At 30.6% G+C, this 17,607-nt stretch overlaps 1 protein-coding gene across 1 annotated transcript in view; it reads left to right on the forward strand.

The window, feature by feature from the left end:
• Epha7 (EPH receptor A7) overlaps nt 1–17,607 on the forward strand; it is a 166,164-nt gene that overhangs the window by 4,282 nt on the left and 144,275 nt on the right. Inside the window, 5 exon segments of the mRNA XM_047558628.1 lie at nt 394–458; nt 4,006–4,206; nt 4,208–4,271; nt 4,274–4,375; nt 4,378–4,674. Coding sequence (XP_047414584.1) covers nt 394–458; nt 4,006–4,206; nt 4,208–4,271; nt 4,274–4,375; nt 4,378–4,674 — 729 coding nt within the window.

Below are 17,607 nucleotides of genomic sequence, written 5' to 3' on the forward strand. Positions count from 1 at the left end.
AGGGTAATATGGGAATTGCACCTTATTATATTCATGATGTTGTATTTGAGAAAGTTTGGAGAGTTCAATGGTTTACAAAACTAAAACATGTAATTGCTATACAGTCAGTGTATCAAATTTCAACTTTTTACTCTCACTTTTATGTTTTAAAATTTATCATAACATTTTAATTAAAGAATACCAAATAACATACTGGTATTTACTATTCCTTTTCCTTCAGAAAGTATATTTTTATAAAGTGACTATTCTTTGTGCTATTCATTTTTAAAAATAGTTATCTGAATATCATGTCATAAAGTGGTAATTATATAAAAATTAGATTCATCTTAAAAATGCTTATAGACATGTTCAAATTTTTCATGTAACATTTGGAAATAAAACTTTCTTTTTCAGTACTACTGCTGGATTCTAAAGCACAACAAACAGAGTTGGAATGGATTTCCTCTCCACCCAATGGGGTATGTACTTCTACTTACAAAATACCACTGTTTATTTTTTAAAGTAAGAAACAAAACCTCCCTCTGTTCCCCAGGGGAATTATTCACATTCTTATATTTAAGTGTTTTAATTCCAAACATGTTGTTCAATGTTTTGTTGTGTTATGAGACTCCAGTTCTTTGAATATACAAGACATACTTAGAACTTGGGGAAGTGGGGAAAATTATCCCTATAACCATAGCTTTTGAGTTCTTATTGTGAGTGGAATCATACTTCAGGGTCCAGGCTATAAATACTAGCTAATTATAGGGGACATTCCCTTCACAAACTCACTTAAACCTTTGTTTTTTGTTGCTGTTGTTGCTTTACACTTCTGTAGTATAATCACCAGGTATCTTGAGTGTAATTGCTTAAAAGGGTGTATAATCTCTTATACTCTTTAAAAATTAGTTTCAGCATCATTCGTAACATACTCTAAAATGTAACTAAAAATGTAGTATGCTTAACATTGAGGCATAAGATTTGCTGTAAAAATTCTCCTTATTTATATCATATGCTATCTGCTGTTATTAATCAATAGTAATGGCAGAATGACCACATTAGGGTAAAAATCTGCTGCAGTAAATGTAGCAATAAAAGTCTATCAGAACAGAAATAAACTTTAAAAGTGTTGACAGTTATTTTTCATGTATTTAGAGAAACATTATTTACGTTTTGTTAACTACCCGTGACTTCCAGCTTATTTTTAATTGTAGGATAGGGCACATTTTTCATCCCTTATTCAGGCAGAGTGCTCCAAGAAAAGTGAACCTACCCCAGTGTTACTTAAGTTTATCTTCACCACATGAGGAAATCTGGAATCAAAAAAACTTGAATTCTAAGAGAGAATATAAATTCTGTTAGATACTGCAAATAGAAGAATGAAAGTCTGAAAGGGACATTTCAGTACAAAAGCAATATTAAAATCAATATGTCATGAACTGAAAGTTAGTTTTAGGAATGCACAATGTGGACAATTTTAATCTGCCTAAAACATTCTAACTTTTCATTACATTAATTTTTGAGAAATTGCTTCAGATCACATTTTAGTCATCTGTAGTAGTCACAGTAAACTATGAAAAAGTGACAAATATTTTACAGATTACATATTGAAGTGCACTGAGTTTGAGGTATGAATGTAATACTTTCCCTGAAAGTGAAGTAATTTCCCTGAGTAAAATAATGTACATAATACAAAGATATTGATGATTAAAAATGAAACACTTTTCTTGCCAATGACAGATTTTGTTCATTTTCTACAATTCATCAATTAAAATAAACAGAGATAGAGCATGGTTTTATCTTTGTGAAGAAGTAAACTAATATATGATTGTAGTATGTCACACATGTAATCCACAAAATGATAAAATATGACTTTCAAAGTAATCTTGGTCTCAAATGGGTATTTTATCAGTACAGAGAACATTGAGCTAATAATTAAACATATATCACAGTATGAACCAATAGATATTATTAGAACATGAGGTTGACAATATTTTCCATATATGACAGATTTATTCATGTGATTAAATTGAAAACTGGACAGACATTGTTATTAACATGTTGAGAAAATATTTTACAAGCATGCTATAAAAACACTGGCTGTATTAAGATATCTTTCCCAATAGTGTCATTTGAGAAATGATTGCAGTTTTAGATCATAAAGCAAGAGTTGCATTAAATGTATTTATGTAGTCTCACTCTTTGTTACCTATATAACAGTTTTCTTGATCATTTCCCCTCAGAAATAAAAAGTTTTAAATAAAAATAAAAATTAAATGGGCTTCAAGGAAGTTAAATTAATTTTTTATGCATAGAATAAAAAGTTATTCTTGAGGTAGATACAGGAATTCTTGAAATGCATTGCCTCTTAATAATTAGCCTTGGTTTCTGCAAACTGAGGAATTGTCAAAAACACATTTATCTTTGAGGATTTTGCCTTTTTTGGTTGATTAAGATTACCAATTTTACTTCATTTGATAATTTCAATCTAATTGAGGGACCAAAATTGATTCATCCAAATCTATTAATTTTGTATATTTGGCTGAGTGCCAAACAGACTATAAGCAACTAACTGAAACAAAGGAAAAAAATGTGAGTACTGTTGACTAGTTCAACAAAATTTGTACTATGTGAAAGTGCAACATGAAAATTGGTTCTTTACTGTATTTGAATTTGAAGACCTTTGATAATACTAGCTTGTTACAATAAATTGTAGCTTATATTATAGAACTATTATGAGAAATTTCTAAATTGTAGTGCATTGCTAACTTGTCAGTTCTGTTAATTTTCGAACAACAGTTTTAAAAGAAGATAATAATATTATACAAAGCAATTAAATCGATAAATCTAATGTTTAACAAATAAAACTCATTATCAAATACTTTATTTTCCCATCTTTTCTTGAAACAATAGTTTAAATATTACATACTGATTTTGAACTTTCATACTATTATATTTTTATATTTGACTATTGATTTATATTTGAAACTAATGCAAGCAGATGTGTTTTAGTATTAAGGTATCATAGATGTAAAATAGGAAATTTCCCAATAAGAGTAAGAAAGATCAGAAACTATTCTTATTTTAGTCTTTTAAGGCTATTAGATAAAATGATTTCTTTACTACTGAGCAGTAGGTAATACTATATATGGTTCAACAATCTTTGAAATTGTTATTAAACAGCCTGTTCTTTTGTTTTTTGGTGAAAACACATAATATTGGTTGTAGTGTATATTGTGTCACAATATGAATAGACATTTTTAAACTTCTGATGTTTCCTGTCAGAAAGCACATTACTAAATGGGGTACCTCTTGCTGATTTGTCATGTCTATTGAATGTCTATTGAAAACAATTTTTATAAAGATGAATCACTTTTGAAACTACTTATTTATAGTTGTGTGGCTTTATGTACAATATTAAAGCAATACTTCATATATAAACAACTCTGTAAAAAGCTACTTCCTTATACCTCATTTTGAAAAGATCGTAATATATCTCGCATTATAAATAACATGTCATTGAATACTTTGTATATTTCACTACTCTTGGCATTTTCTCCCCCATGTTTTTGGGTAATCTCTAAGTTGTAATATAATATGGCCGCTTAAAATGTCAACTGAGTTTTCAGAAATTCTGCTATGCATCCAAGTGTATATGCTTTAAATGGTAATTTAAATAATTGTGAGTCTTAGTCTATAAAATTGTCATCTCAGTGAAGAATATAGATATAAGCAAACATGCAAAAAGAAATGCTAATACACTAGCAAACAGATATTAAACAAAATGAAATATTTATTGTATGTTCAAACAAAGCAAGCAACATAAGTGATGTTCCAAGCTGAAGTGGGAATCCTTCTTTCTCTGGTTTGCAGTGTTTGTTGGTATAAGAATCAGCATAACACTTTCAACGATCCACATTTGGGATATAGTATAAGATTCTTCATGCACTTTGAAAAGCAACATGTTATCATTCTTTTTTTTTTTTTTAACTGAATAACTGATGACCTTTCTTTAAAATTTTACAGTGGGAAGAAATTAGTGGTTTGGATGAGAATTATACTCCGATAAGAACATACCAGGTGTGCCAGGTCATGGAGCCCAACCAAAACAACTGGCTGCGGACTAACTGGATTTCGAAAGGCAATGCACAAAGGATTTTTGTAGAATTGAAATTCACTCTGAGGGATTGTAACAGTCTTCCTGGAGTACTGGGAACTTGCAAGGAAAACCTTTAATTTGTACTATTATGAAACAGACTACGATACTGGCAGGAATATAAGAGAAAACCTCTATGTAAAATAGACACCATTGCTGCAGATGAAAGTTTTACCCAAGGTGACCTTGGTGAAAGAAAGATGAAGCTTAACACTGAGGTGAGAGAGATTGGACCTTTGTCCAAAAGGGATTCTATCTTGCCTTTCAGGATGTAGGGGCTTGCATAGCTTTGGTTTCGGTCAAAGTATACTACAAGAAGTGCTGGTCCATTATTGAGAACTTAGCTATCTTTCCAGATACAGTGACTGGTTCAGAATTTTCCTCTTTAGTTGAGGTTCGAGGGACATGTGTCAGCAGTGCAGAGGAAGAGGCGGAAAACTCCCCCAGGATGCACTGCAGTGCAGAAGGAGAATGGTTAGTGCCCATTGGAAAATGTATCTGCAAAGCGGGCTACCAGCAAAAAGGGGACATGTGTGAACGTAAGTAATATGTGCTATTACAATTCTACTTTGAATTTTTTCCTGTTTCAAATGTCAGACATTTTAAGTAATAATAATTATTCAAACAAGTAAATCTGCTCTATCCCAGCTGTCGAATTCAGTAGATCTGACACAAAGTCACTGTTGAACTTAGCAAATGCCTACTGTGATATCTGCACTAATGATATGCAGTAAATATTGGTGATAATGATATTTGTTAATATAATTTAATTTGTCTGATATGGAACACAACAGTTGTACTTTGGGCTATGGAGTTTAAGAGAGGAGACCAGATAGGTGGGTTAGAATTAGGAGGATTAGGTGACATTAATCAGGATTTAATGAAATGTGATTCCTCCTATTTTTAAGGCCTTTTAGTAGTAGAAAATAGAAGTTTAAGAGGACTGCTAACAAGAGCTTTACAGATAAGCAGGGCATAAACTAATACATTTACAAACTTTAGAAATGTTTATTATAAATAACAAAGCTTTGACACAAAATCATCAAATTTCACTTTATAAGTCTGCATTTACTTCTGCCAAAGATGTAATTCTTTCCTGAACTAGATATTAAAATGAGTGCTCTTCTGATAAGTCAAGTTACAGTGGACCACATTTTTTGTGAAAGTGGGCCATAGTGAAGTTTTAGTTATCTGCATATCAGCTGAATGTTCTCTATTTTCAGACAATACTAGCATACGAATTATTAAATCTTTTCTTTCCTTTGAAAAACAAGATTTTCTCTTGTACAGCATTATGTGGTCAACTGATTGCTAGTATTTTCATTTTAAAACAACATCACATGAACCTTCCAAATTGATAGATATTGTTGTACATGTAGGTCCTGAAAAAATATCTTATTATAAAATTATATTACTTGAATTACTTATAACTTATAATACATAATATATCACCAAAAAAACTTTTGTATATTCTTTTGATCCTATGACAACAGCGTTTTAGGTAGTTAGAGGGGACTAGAGCTAATAATACCTATTATAACTGAATTTCTTGATAACTTATTATTTTCATCTACTATTCTATGTGCTTATCATATTAGCTTACTTAACAAGGTAGGTATGATTATCATGTCTATTTTAGAATGTAGAAAGTTGAATCTAGGAAGAATTAACTAACTTGCTTGGTGTTATATTCGTAATACTTGCCTTTTCTTACATTCAAAGTAAAGGCATTCTGACTCTGCAGCCTGGGCTTTTAGCAGCAATATTGCTACAGTTTTTATCACAAAATAAGAAGAGTCATAGTGAATGTTCTTTTATATTGCTGAAGTTAAACGTTTCACATGTATCATGTGGTGCCCCCATATACAACATAAAAATCATGTTATTTCCCCATAAATTTTTTATTCAGTAAAATACTCAAAGAAGAAATAACAATTTAAAAATATATTTAGATGTGTGATATTCAAAACAGTCATGTGTAGCTCTTTGCATTTTGGGAAGTGGCTACTCTGAATTCAGACATGTTGTAAATATGAATTGCAAACTTAATTTCAAAGGCATAGTACAAAATAGGATGTAAGATATGTCCTTAGTAATTTTTTAAAATGTTTGCTGCAAACTAAAGTCATATTTTAGATACATTGGGTTAAATTTAATATAATATCAAAATAAATTTCAACTGTTCTTTTTACTCTTTTTTAATGTAGCTACTAGGAATTCAGAAATGACACACATGGCTCACATTATATTTCTATTGGATTAACTTTTTTTGCTAGAGTAACTGCAAATATATTTTTCATACCATTTGAAGAGTTAAATTCTTTATTAAGATGGTGCTAAGTATAAAAAGTACTGTGGCTCAAAACTTGATTATTTACATCTTACATGACAATGTAAAGTGAACTCTGAGCAAAACAAATGGAGGTGCTATAGGTCAGGTCCCATAGAACAGCTTAGCAGCTTGAAGAAGCCGAACCTGTTTCCCACTGTCTTCTTTCTTGGTCCCTCACTAATTCAGTAGAAAATCCTGCAGGTCCTACAGTGTATGTAGAAATCACTGCTAGTAGGTAGAATGCTGTTGCACAGAGTATGTATAAAAATATATCCACAGAAGAAATTCTTTCTAGTGCACTACTCATTTCAGTGAAAGGCTTATTGATTAGAAATGATCAAGAGTTACTTGAAAGTGATAGTGGCTTTAACGGTAACTTTTATTTTGAATTTTTAAGAACACTACTACATTTTTGTTGTAAAAGCAGCCAGTTTCAATATTTTTCAGATCTTAGTTGATGTGGAAATGAAATTTTAAAATTTCACACATTTAAAAATGGGAAAAATAAGAACAGACATACATATAAAAGTACACAATTAAATTTGTCTAAGAAAGGAATAGGAACTAACATCCAAAGGTTTGCTGTTTTAAAATTTAAATATTGTGATGCAAATCATAATAATTTTTTGTTTCATTTTATGTAATTTAATTCAAATGAGTTCTACATTTATTTGCCAAGAAAAAGAAAACAGGAAGTGTTTGAGTTCTATACATCTAAATAGAAAATTTTTAATAAGAAAAAGGTTTTAACCACAGTAAACAGATATATTTACTATGCAAAAAATTTCCCAGTTTCTTCCAAATGAGCAAAATCATTTCTTTAAAAGTGGTACTGTTAAAATTGATTATTTTAGTTTTAAGAATTGAAACCACATTTGAATACCAAGATTATTGCAAGCAATATAAAGTACCTAAAAATAAACTAAAATTACTCCACTGTCATCGACATCAATGCTGCCTTGGAATAGATGGAATTTGGTGTTTATAGAGAGAGTCTATTTTAGAAAAAAAAATGATTATAGAAGGCAGGATGCCTCCTATTGTTCCTTATTGTGTGCATTGCTGTAAGTCAGGTAAATTGTTTATGACATAACTTTCTTGTTTTTAGACTTGGTGATGTTGACAAAGGAATTAAATACCTTAAACTTAACTATGGAACCATGTTCATTTGCAAAAGCACTTCTCTCCCTGGCATAATTCCAGTGCATTGCTGTAAGAGTGCTTGTCTCTGGATTCAATCCAGGCCTGCCTTTATAATATTCCTCCTGTTTCCTTTCAATGATTCTGTTAAGAGTTTGAAAACAAATCCAGTACCATATTGAGGAAAACTAATGTTTTGAGAGAGGATGCTGCTGAGTCCCTAGCCAAATGAGGGTGGTTAGTCACTTAAAGGCAAGTTTATCTGGGTACTTCCTGATGTGGTGACCCATTGTATGTTTGACAGAGGATAATATAAAATATGAGTAACAATGAAAACTGAGCACAATTTTAATCAGTTGATATAAGTGATTTTTTTTTTTTTTCATGAGCTTGAAAAAGAACTCAGTTTTAAAAGTCAGTCATTTCTCACATCTACTATTTGGAAAACTTCTAATTCTTAAATATAATGTTTTTATGAGGATACTTCTTTACAGTAATTTTAAAATATATAATTCCAGTTAGTAGGTTTTTATTGTCACAATTTATTTTGAAAAATTTACCCTTAAGTTGCAATGTGTAGTCAAACTAGCCAATACATTTTCCTAGATTAAAAACATGGTCCTTTTAAAAACAGAGCAGATTGTTATGTTTTACATGTACAGAAAAGTTTTGAGAGCACTAATAAATTGTATACTGAAATATATTTTAATTTTTTATAACTTCAGTTTAATTTTATTCAAATTAAAAAGAATGGTGTTTGCAGAAGTGTAGAGCTGACTATTATAACTTGAATTAGTGTAGGAAATTCACAGTCTGTGCTGAACAATCATGTTCATTTTCTCATTTAATACTTACCACATCATTAAAAGATAGAAAATTTTATGTTTTTCTCTCTTTTTCAATATATAAAGAAATCAAAGTTCGGAGATATTTATAAATGACACAATTAGATGAGAATTTAGAATCCTGATTATCAATTTGTCTTTTTTCCCCACCATACTATACTGCTGTGCTACAATTTGTTCTGGAATTCTACTAGTAGATCTTATTTACTAAACAATTAATGAAACATTATTTTTAAGTAGAGTAACCAAATGCTCAGTTTGCCTAGAATAATTGTTTTACTTGTTACCCTTGCCTCTTTTCACTTTCAAATGTGTTTTTTCTAATGATATGATAAATATAGGATCATTCTAACTGCAGAAAGTTAAGGATATAATGCAGTTTCATGCACATATTTCAGAACATAGAAATGTGAGTCACTGTCCACATTTATTGCTCAATTTTAAATTTTGTGAAAACTAAAACACAGAAATTTCCTTTTGGAGATTTCATGTATATAGATGTATAATGTTCATTATAAGAAATTTCGTTAATAGTCACTAATTATTTTCCATTAATAAGTTAGCAGTTCCATAACTATTTTAATAATGTAAAGCTATACACACATCACATATATAATTCTATAAATTAAAATATGCATTCAACCTAATAGCAGTAATAATATTTAAACTTATTTTGGAAATCATTATTTTTTATAGACAAGTAACATGTAAATTGTACCATCAATTTTCATGATAAAAATAAGTGTTTAAAATGCATAGTATTCATAATTAAATAACATTTACAGAAATGTAAGATAACTACATGGAATTGTGAGTTTTAAATAGAATTTCAAAATTTTTTCTCCACAACTTACCAAGTACATAAAGTAGGACAACTCTCTAAACTTTAATTTCTTTAAGTATAAAATGGGGCTAATAAAAATAGTACCTCCCTCACAGGGTTCTTGTCAGAATTGAATGAAATAATAACATGTTGAAACCCTAAGAATAGTATCTGGGACATAGCAAATAATCAATGAATACTTGCTGTTATTTTATTATTAATAATGCAACAAGGAGTTTGCTAAGAAATTTCATAGTAATGAATGAATGAATGTATATCTCATAGACTACAAATAGTTAAATATCCTTTAAACCTGAAATTTACCTGAGATATTTACTTAGGAGGACACTCAAATAAAAGAACTTCTGATCTAGGCTTTTTTCTCTCCAGCAATGTATATATCTTAAAATATTGGAAACAACTGGAATGTTTGAAGTTAAGGTGTATCACGTTAATTTAATTTAGTTCTTAAAATATCAATGCTGCCTGTCAATGATAGGAATTTTGAATTGTCTTAATAATATCAAATGAAAAAGAAAATAAACTTTTGCATATATTGATAGAGTCATGCATAATACACCCAGAGAAAAAATAAATGGGTCATTCATATAACAATGAATATATTAGGGTGAGATTGTGGGTGATCTTTCTTTCCTCTCAGAGATTTTAAAATATTGAGAAATTAATTTTTATCTTTCAAAATTTAATTTTTACTTATAAGTAACCTGATAGCCCATACAAATACAAGGTGAATTGTACCTTCAAAGTATGGGTTTTTAAAATTATGTTAGTTTCTGTATAAAGCAGGTAATGAAACTGCAGTAAATGGCAAGCATAGTTTAAACAATATAAAAGTGGAGAGTTTCAAGGCTTTTGATAGGATTTTATTCGTTTGATAGATTTTATTCATTTGATCATTAGTTATTAATACATAGCAAGCTCTATTTTAAGTACTTCCATGTATAATAAATTTAATCTTAGAGGAAGGTGTCACTACGTCATTTGGCCTAATATATATGCACTATCATTACACAAATATAAAGCACTACTTTAATTGAAATATTAATAAGAAACCTCAATAGTAAATAATAGCTTGCATACATCACCTGTATATGATATATATAAACTTTGTTTTCAATGTAAGGAAACCGAAGCATATGAAGATGGGTTAAGTACTGACTATCAGAGTGGCAGCCTCCTATTTTTGATCAAGGTGTTCTGGCTTCAGAATCCATAACCAGTTTCCTGGTTTTTTAATAGAGGAGCATTTTATCTATTGCAGATTTTTGGGAAAATGTAATTTCAGAATAGGCTAGAAAATCAGCAATACTAATCTGAGCATTTTCCTTCACTTATAATTATTTCAACATTTTTTGTCTCTGTCTTTCCTAACATTCTATTTCATCTGCTTTGTCATTTTCTTTCCTATTCTGGTTCTTTAAGTAGCACCCAGAATGCACTTTGTAAATCACAATATATATGAGATCCCTTGTTATTGAGAAAATGCCAGCTCTTAATTGTCCACAGAATTCCCCATTTTTTAGGTTAGCATTCACATCTTTTCATCTTGATCCGATGATCTCTTCTAACTTTCAGTCACATATTGTCCTTGAAGTCCTTGCTCCCCTGCCTGGCAGTGGTCTTGCTCTACCTTAAGCATATTTGTAGATATTTCTGGGATGCCCTATTATTTAACATTTGGCCTCTAAAACCAGGAAAGCTAATTAAATGCTATGCCTCTCATGTTCACTTACTGTACTGAAATCCTGCATCCTGAAAGAAGCTTCCCTGCTTTCTCTGTGGACTTCTCTAGACTGAATTTTGGTGGATAGGGTCAGTACCATTCTGTGTCTATACCATGCCTTGATTATTTTCTACACCTGTACTTTATCTTGTAGTGCCTTACAATACAAAGGGTAACTTAGGTTAAAAATTTAGACCTTTCAAATTAGATACTATTTATATCCAGTTTGACTAATTTTTCCCTTTTGATTAGTTGTTCTCTGCCCTCTCCCCATCGCAATAATGGCATGGTATTACATTTATTCATATGTACTTCCCTGATACACTGTGAGGCTTTGTAACACCCCAAACTTAGGCTTTCTACTGACACACCACGGTATCTAGTGTGGTTCCTTGAATGAATGACCTTAGTCTTCCAATAAATGTTTATCAGATTTCTTAATATTTACTCATAAATTACCCACTGAAAAGGCAAATATTTTCTTACTTGCAATTCCTGTCATTAACTTACTTCTGTACATGGCCATTCTCTAGGAGTCGTCTTAAACTTTGGGAGCACAAGAACTCTCCAATTGCGTTCATTTTCATTGTCACATAAAGGAGGGTGATGTGCTCTCAATACAAATATGGACAGCACGCTGATACAGATTTGAGAAATTATTTCTATGAAAATAATTGTTTGCCTTCATTGTCTGTTACCATTTCCTGTCTCTGCCGATTTTCTTCTTTCCAATTTCTCCATCTCCCTCCTCAAATGAAATAAGAGGTGTTTCACCTCTTATCATTGTATACGTCTTGGCAAACAGAGCCAAGAGTCTGAAAGCATTTTCTAAATCAAGGAGGTCTGGAGATGGTATTTATATTTCTTATATGGAAAAATAATTTTTCTTCTAAAATTATCTTGTTTTGGTTCTGAATTATGTATCATAAATATTTTAATTGCAAAACAAAAAATAGAAATAAATATAGAAATTATTCCCTAAACTAATATGATATTTTCTGAAAAGTAGAAAGTAGGTATGTTCCATTTTTTATCAGAATGCAATTCTAGTTTGAATTATACCTCTTTACCTTTATAATTTCCCCCACACTTCTTTAAATTATTCACATTCAGAAGCACAGAGTTGTGTTAAGGCATTTTTGAGTCAGTAATGGATATGGAGCAGTGTCATCCCCGTGGTCCAGGACCACTGACATCTATTCCAGAAGCATCTGCTGTTATCAGTTTCTTATGTACTTTGCAGAGATAGCTGCTCATATATTTTTTTTAAATGTGAGGAGATATAATTGTAATCTTTTTAAGTAGAATCATTCCACAATTTCCTTTTGAACTTTGTATGTGTCTTAACATTATCCTACTTTTTTTTTACTCATCTTCAGTTATCTTTTATGTACCCACAATACATTGAGTATGGTATCAATTAGTAAATAAAGAATAGAAAGAAGGAATAAATAAACCAATTGTCCACAGAATTCCCCATTTTTTAGGGTTAGCATTCACATCCTTTCATCTTGACACCGATGATCTCTTCTAACTTTCAGACACATATTGTCCTTGAAGTCCTTGCTCCCTGCCTGGCAGTGGTCTTGCTCTACCTTAAGCATATTTGTAGAACCAATAAAAGACAGGAGAAAATAAGGAAGGAAATGTGAATTAATGTGTCTGATTTAGTTTTCTTCAATTTATTTATTATATGATTTCGAACATTTCTAATTAAGCTAATATTAGAAAGTATATGGTCATTTTTTTATATTTCTAGTGGAAGCTTAAATTAGCTTCAATTCCTGCCAGGTAGTATATAATATAAATCAAATATTTTGGATTTAATTTGATTTTCTATATAATTTACAGAATTTTCTCTAAGATAATTATTAATAATCTGTAAAACATTTTATTACAATGATTTTATCTATATAAAAGTCTGAAATATAGCTGTATTATATGAAAATAATATTTTCATGAAGAAATTTGATTCAGCTATGTATGTGATATTTTTCTCTATGTGCCTAAAATATATGAATCATAGAGGAAGATTTCAGAAAATCATTTTATTTCAATTTTTTTCACATTTAAATAATTTAAAATTAATCATTGCTGCAAAATAACTCACACATTTAATTTATGGACTGGATTTATATCTTCATTAGGTCATTGATGTAAAGTCAATGTGTAATAAGTTAAGGTCACATACACATATAATTAAGGTTTATTTAAAATAATTCAACTTGGAGTTTAGATAAAATTAATGATTTATAGACTTTTATTTCATTTTCTACCAATGGTCTAAACTTTGTTAAAAGTAATTGAATCTGCATGTCACAGTGCAGTATTAGTCTCAAATGACAGCCTTTCTTTAGGAACCAAAATTTGGTTCATTCACCTTAAATTACTTACTTACTTTTTTCATTGTTGTTCTATAATTTACTGGTTGTTTTTAATTTTTAATTTTTGTTTGTCTAAAATTAGTCATACATGACACCAGAATGCATTTCTTTTCATTGTACATGAATGGAGCACAACTTTCCATTTCTCTGGTTGCACTCGATGTAGATTCATACCATTTGTGCTTACTTTTGACCATACTGTTTTCTCTTGTCTTCAAAGCATTAGGAAATAAAGCAGCTTTGAAAGGACACTCACTGTGCTTGCTCTATATCTTTGCCTCATGTGTCACCTAATTTAGCCCCTTACCTCTGGTCACATTCGTTCGCCTCAGACCTGTATTAAAGTCATTAGCACTGAATTATAGCTTTTCCTGGAAAACCCAGATCTGGAGAAGGGGAGTACCCCAGTACCATGGTGGTTTTATCAATAAAGTATAAGGTTCATCAGATATAATTTTAAGTGCATATCCTGCATTTAATATTTTTATAAAGTTGAATTATCAGTGATCTTTTATATTGGTATATGCTTCTCTACACTTTAAGAACATTAAAAAAACTGCATGAGGAATTAGAATAGAAGTGTAGAGGAGTAGAGTGTGTCTAAAGAATATGCTGTACTTACAGCTAATAGATGTAATAAAGTTTATTTTGAGAAAATAAGTGAAAGATTAGTAATCTCACTATATGACTTTATATTTACAGTGATTTATATAGTCTGTGTCTATTTTCTTAGTAGTTTACTATTATTATCTAAACTACTTCCCATCCAGGTAATTTTACCTAATGACATTAATTACATTAATTTAAATAATAGTTAAATGAATAAACCTAGCGGAGCTTTAGAAATCTTTCTTTTTATCTACTTTTAACAAACAGAAATAAATTATGTTGCATACTGTTCCTAATTAAGTTGATATTTTCCTATAACATAGTTTTATCCTTGAAAAGAGACAGAATGTAGGATTCACTACTTGCCCACTGAAATATCATGTATTCTTTATGACAAAGATACTTTATGGAATACATGTACTATTTAAGGATAGAGGTTTCTTACAAGACAATTAGAATCATAAATCTTGGAATGTGAGTGCACATCATTTAAGATAAATTAGAGGGTTTTATTTTTTATGGACTTTTATTTTTGTTTTAAATCAATGGGAGAAGTAAAATCCTCAAATGTAGTTCTAATAATTAATCAATGAGAGTTCCAAAATTAAAACCACAGCTTTCTTTTTCTGTTTTTTTTGTACTTCATCATCTCATGTCTACACAATAAAAATATACTTACACATATATATATATATGCCCATAAGCACACATATGTATATAAACATGTTTACATGCATGCATACATATAAATATTTATACATATGCACATACACAATCACACACACACTCAGCACATCCCTACACCCATCAAGAGGAAAAAACACACAAGTGGAAATTATGGAACAAGGAAACAAAATTTATTTTTCCCCTTGACCCATTTTTAAGTTTCTAAATTGCTGTGCACTAATGCCTCTATTTATAAGTTCTTAAACAGTTAAGATTTTCTTTTCTGTGGATGTCACAATTAATAATTACGAATAGGCTAAAAATTTCTGTAGAAAATTCTTGAATTATTACACATGTAAAAAAAAAAGAAAATAAAGCCACCACCATAATGTCTTTAAATTTGACTTCTCAAGCCGAAAATTTACAAACAACTTTTAATTGTGAAGTAACTGCTTCAAGGATTTCTTTGTCACATGTAATACTTGAAGACTGTGTCTTGGAAGAGAAGAAAAATAAATTTCACTTTTACTTATGCTGTATTTCTATAATAGTTTAGATCTGAAGAAGATGAATTTTAGCAATAAATATATGATTGTAGTATTATGGCAATTGTGTGTAAATAGGTTTATTTATTTATTTTTTAGTTTATTTGAAAATGAGAATAGTGGACATCTCTTACCTCTCAGACACCTAGGATTTGAGCAGGAACAGAAACTTTGCCATTGAACAGACAGTTTCTGACTAGAGTTCCACTGTGCATCTTTCAGATTTTAGCCTCTCAGCCCTTGGAATGGCAAATGGACAGTTCTGCAAATCCGTTTTACAAAACTAACTCTTAAATTTAGCACATGTTAAACATTCGGGGAGGGAGCTGTAGCTGGAAAGCATGGGCTCCAGGTTTATAGTGAGGTCATTATTCTCATTTGAAACAAGGAAAACTGGCAAGAACTTTTTTAAATTTCATTATAGGCCACAATTCTTTCTGTGCCTGAAGTTTATTTTCCCCCTATATTAATTATACAAATCAAATTTAGATTTCTGTGTTTCAATAAAGTATAAAATTACAAAATTTAAAAAGTCATGTATAGAACTGTGTTTTTTGGGGGGATGAGCATAACGATTTGATCATTTCTCTACTTTGAAAACTTCTCCAGTATGATAGAGTACTGCAACTCTAAATTCAAAGAACTGTCCTATGGACTTTCAGGATTATTAGGAGAATATCACTCCTTATGTACCTAGCCTTCTTTTTAATACAGCTTACCCATCACTAAGGTAGAATGGATTTCTTTTCCATTCCTGCTCCCTCTGGTTTGTTTGTTCATTCCTTCTTTCCTTCCTTCTTCTCTCCCTCCCTTAATCACTGCCTGCCTGCCTGCCTGCCTGCCTTCCTTCCTTCCTCTTCCTCCTTTTTTTTTCCTTATTATTTCTTTGCATCTTCTCTAATAGTGGTTTAGACTTTGGCAACTGCTTCTTCTATTACTTACACTATTCCTTGTTTAAAATTTTTAGGACATACCTTCTCATTTATTAAATGGATCAAAACAGTGAAAGTACATCTGCCTTTCCCATTCTGTATCTTTATTTATTGAAATGTAAGTTTTTAGCTGATAACATTTTACCTTTTTGCTCTCCTTATATGACAGCCATCTTACATGTTCAGTGTGATGCATATTAATAATCAAAAGAAGTAACTGAACATTTTTAATAATTGTTATTCTTTATCATTGCAAAGTTTTGATCTAATGATGACATGTATCTCTGTTTTAACTACCACACATTGCTTTATGTTTTCTAGTAGAACTTCTTTTTGGGGGGGTGGTACAAGAAATTGAATCCGGGGGTGCTTTGCCACTGAGCTACATCCCTGATTTTTTTTTTTTTTACTTTTTATTTTAAGTTAGGGTCTCCCTAAGTTGCTTAGGGTCTTGCTAAATTGATGAGGCTGGCCTAGAACTTGCAATCCTCCTGCCTCAGCCTCCCAAGTCACTGGGATTACAGACCTGTGCCAGTGCTCCCAGCTCCAGTAGAATTCTAATTAGGTATAATAAGAAATGTAATTTTGCCTCTTAAAAATCAATAGCAGTGTTCATGATTTACCAAACCTTGTGAAATTAAGCTTATAAAAGAGTTTAAAAAAGGAAGATGAAATGATAAATTTAAAAAAAATCACAATCACAATACTGTAATTTGAATTTTGAACTGGTTTGTAGATTTAAGTAAACCACACACTTAATCAGTGCTGAAGTTTATAGTCACTTTTGTAGTATTAGAACTGTGACTGTATAATCAGAATGACCATCCTTAATTTTTTAAAGGAACACAGTCAGTTGTGCATATGAGTGTTCAAAGTTCTTAAACCTTATTCTTTCAAAAATGTGTAACAGTTATATTACAGTATGCTTAAGCTGGAGGAAGAGAAATGGAAACTTATAAGAAGAAAGAATGTAGTAATAATTTAAAGTTTTTTTGCTGCTGGAAAGGAAGATTAGGGGTGATTGTGTAAGGAACAAGGTTAGAATACTAACACAACTTCTTCTGATCTTTAGTTTTTAAGGATTTTTCTATCATTGTGTACTCTGTTGCAAAGAAAGCAAACTACATTATATCCGTAATAGAGCATAAATATCCATGAGCCTTTAAGTACAGCTTATTTAAGCTTATATGATATAAGCAGAGACTAAGTTTAGGCTGACTTTTTGAAAATGAAACACTGATGTATATTAGAATTCACATTAAGTAAAGATGTTTTATTACACCCTGTTTATTTTTTTTCCTCCTTCTCCTTCCTTCTTGTTTCTTCTTTTTGGTATTTTATAATGTATATGATGAAAATAAAAAAAAAAAAGAAAGATGGAAACAAAAACCAGATCAACTCTTGCATGTGTAATCTACACCAAACGTAATGTACATTTTATTCATATAAACC

Source organism: Sciurus carolinensis, chromosome 7 (genome assembly GCF_902686445.1).
Source record: "Sciurus carolinensis chromosome 7, mSciCar1.2, whole genome shotgun sequence".
Lineage (NCBI taxonomy): Eukaryota > Metazoa > Chordata > Mammalia > Rodentia > Sciuridae > Sciurus > Sciurus carolinensis.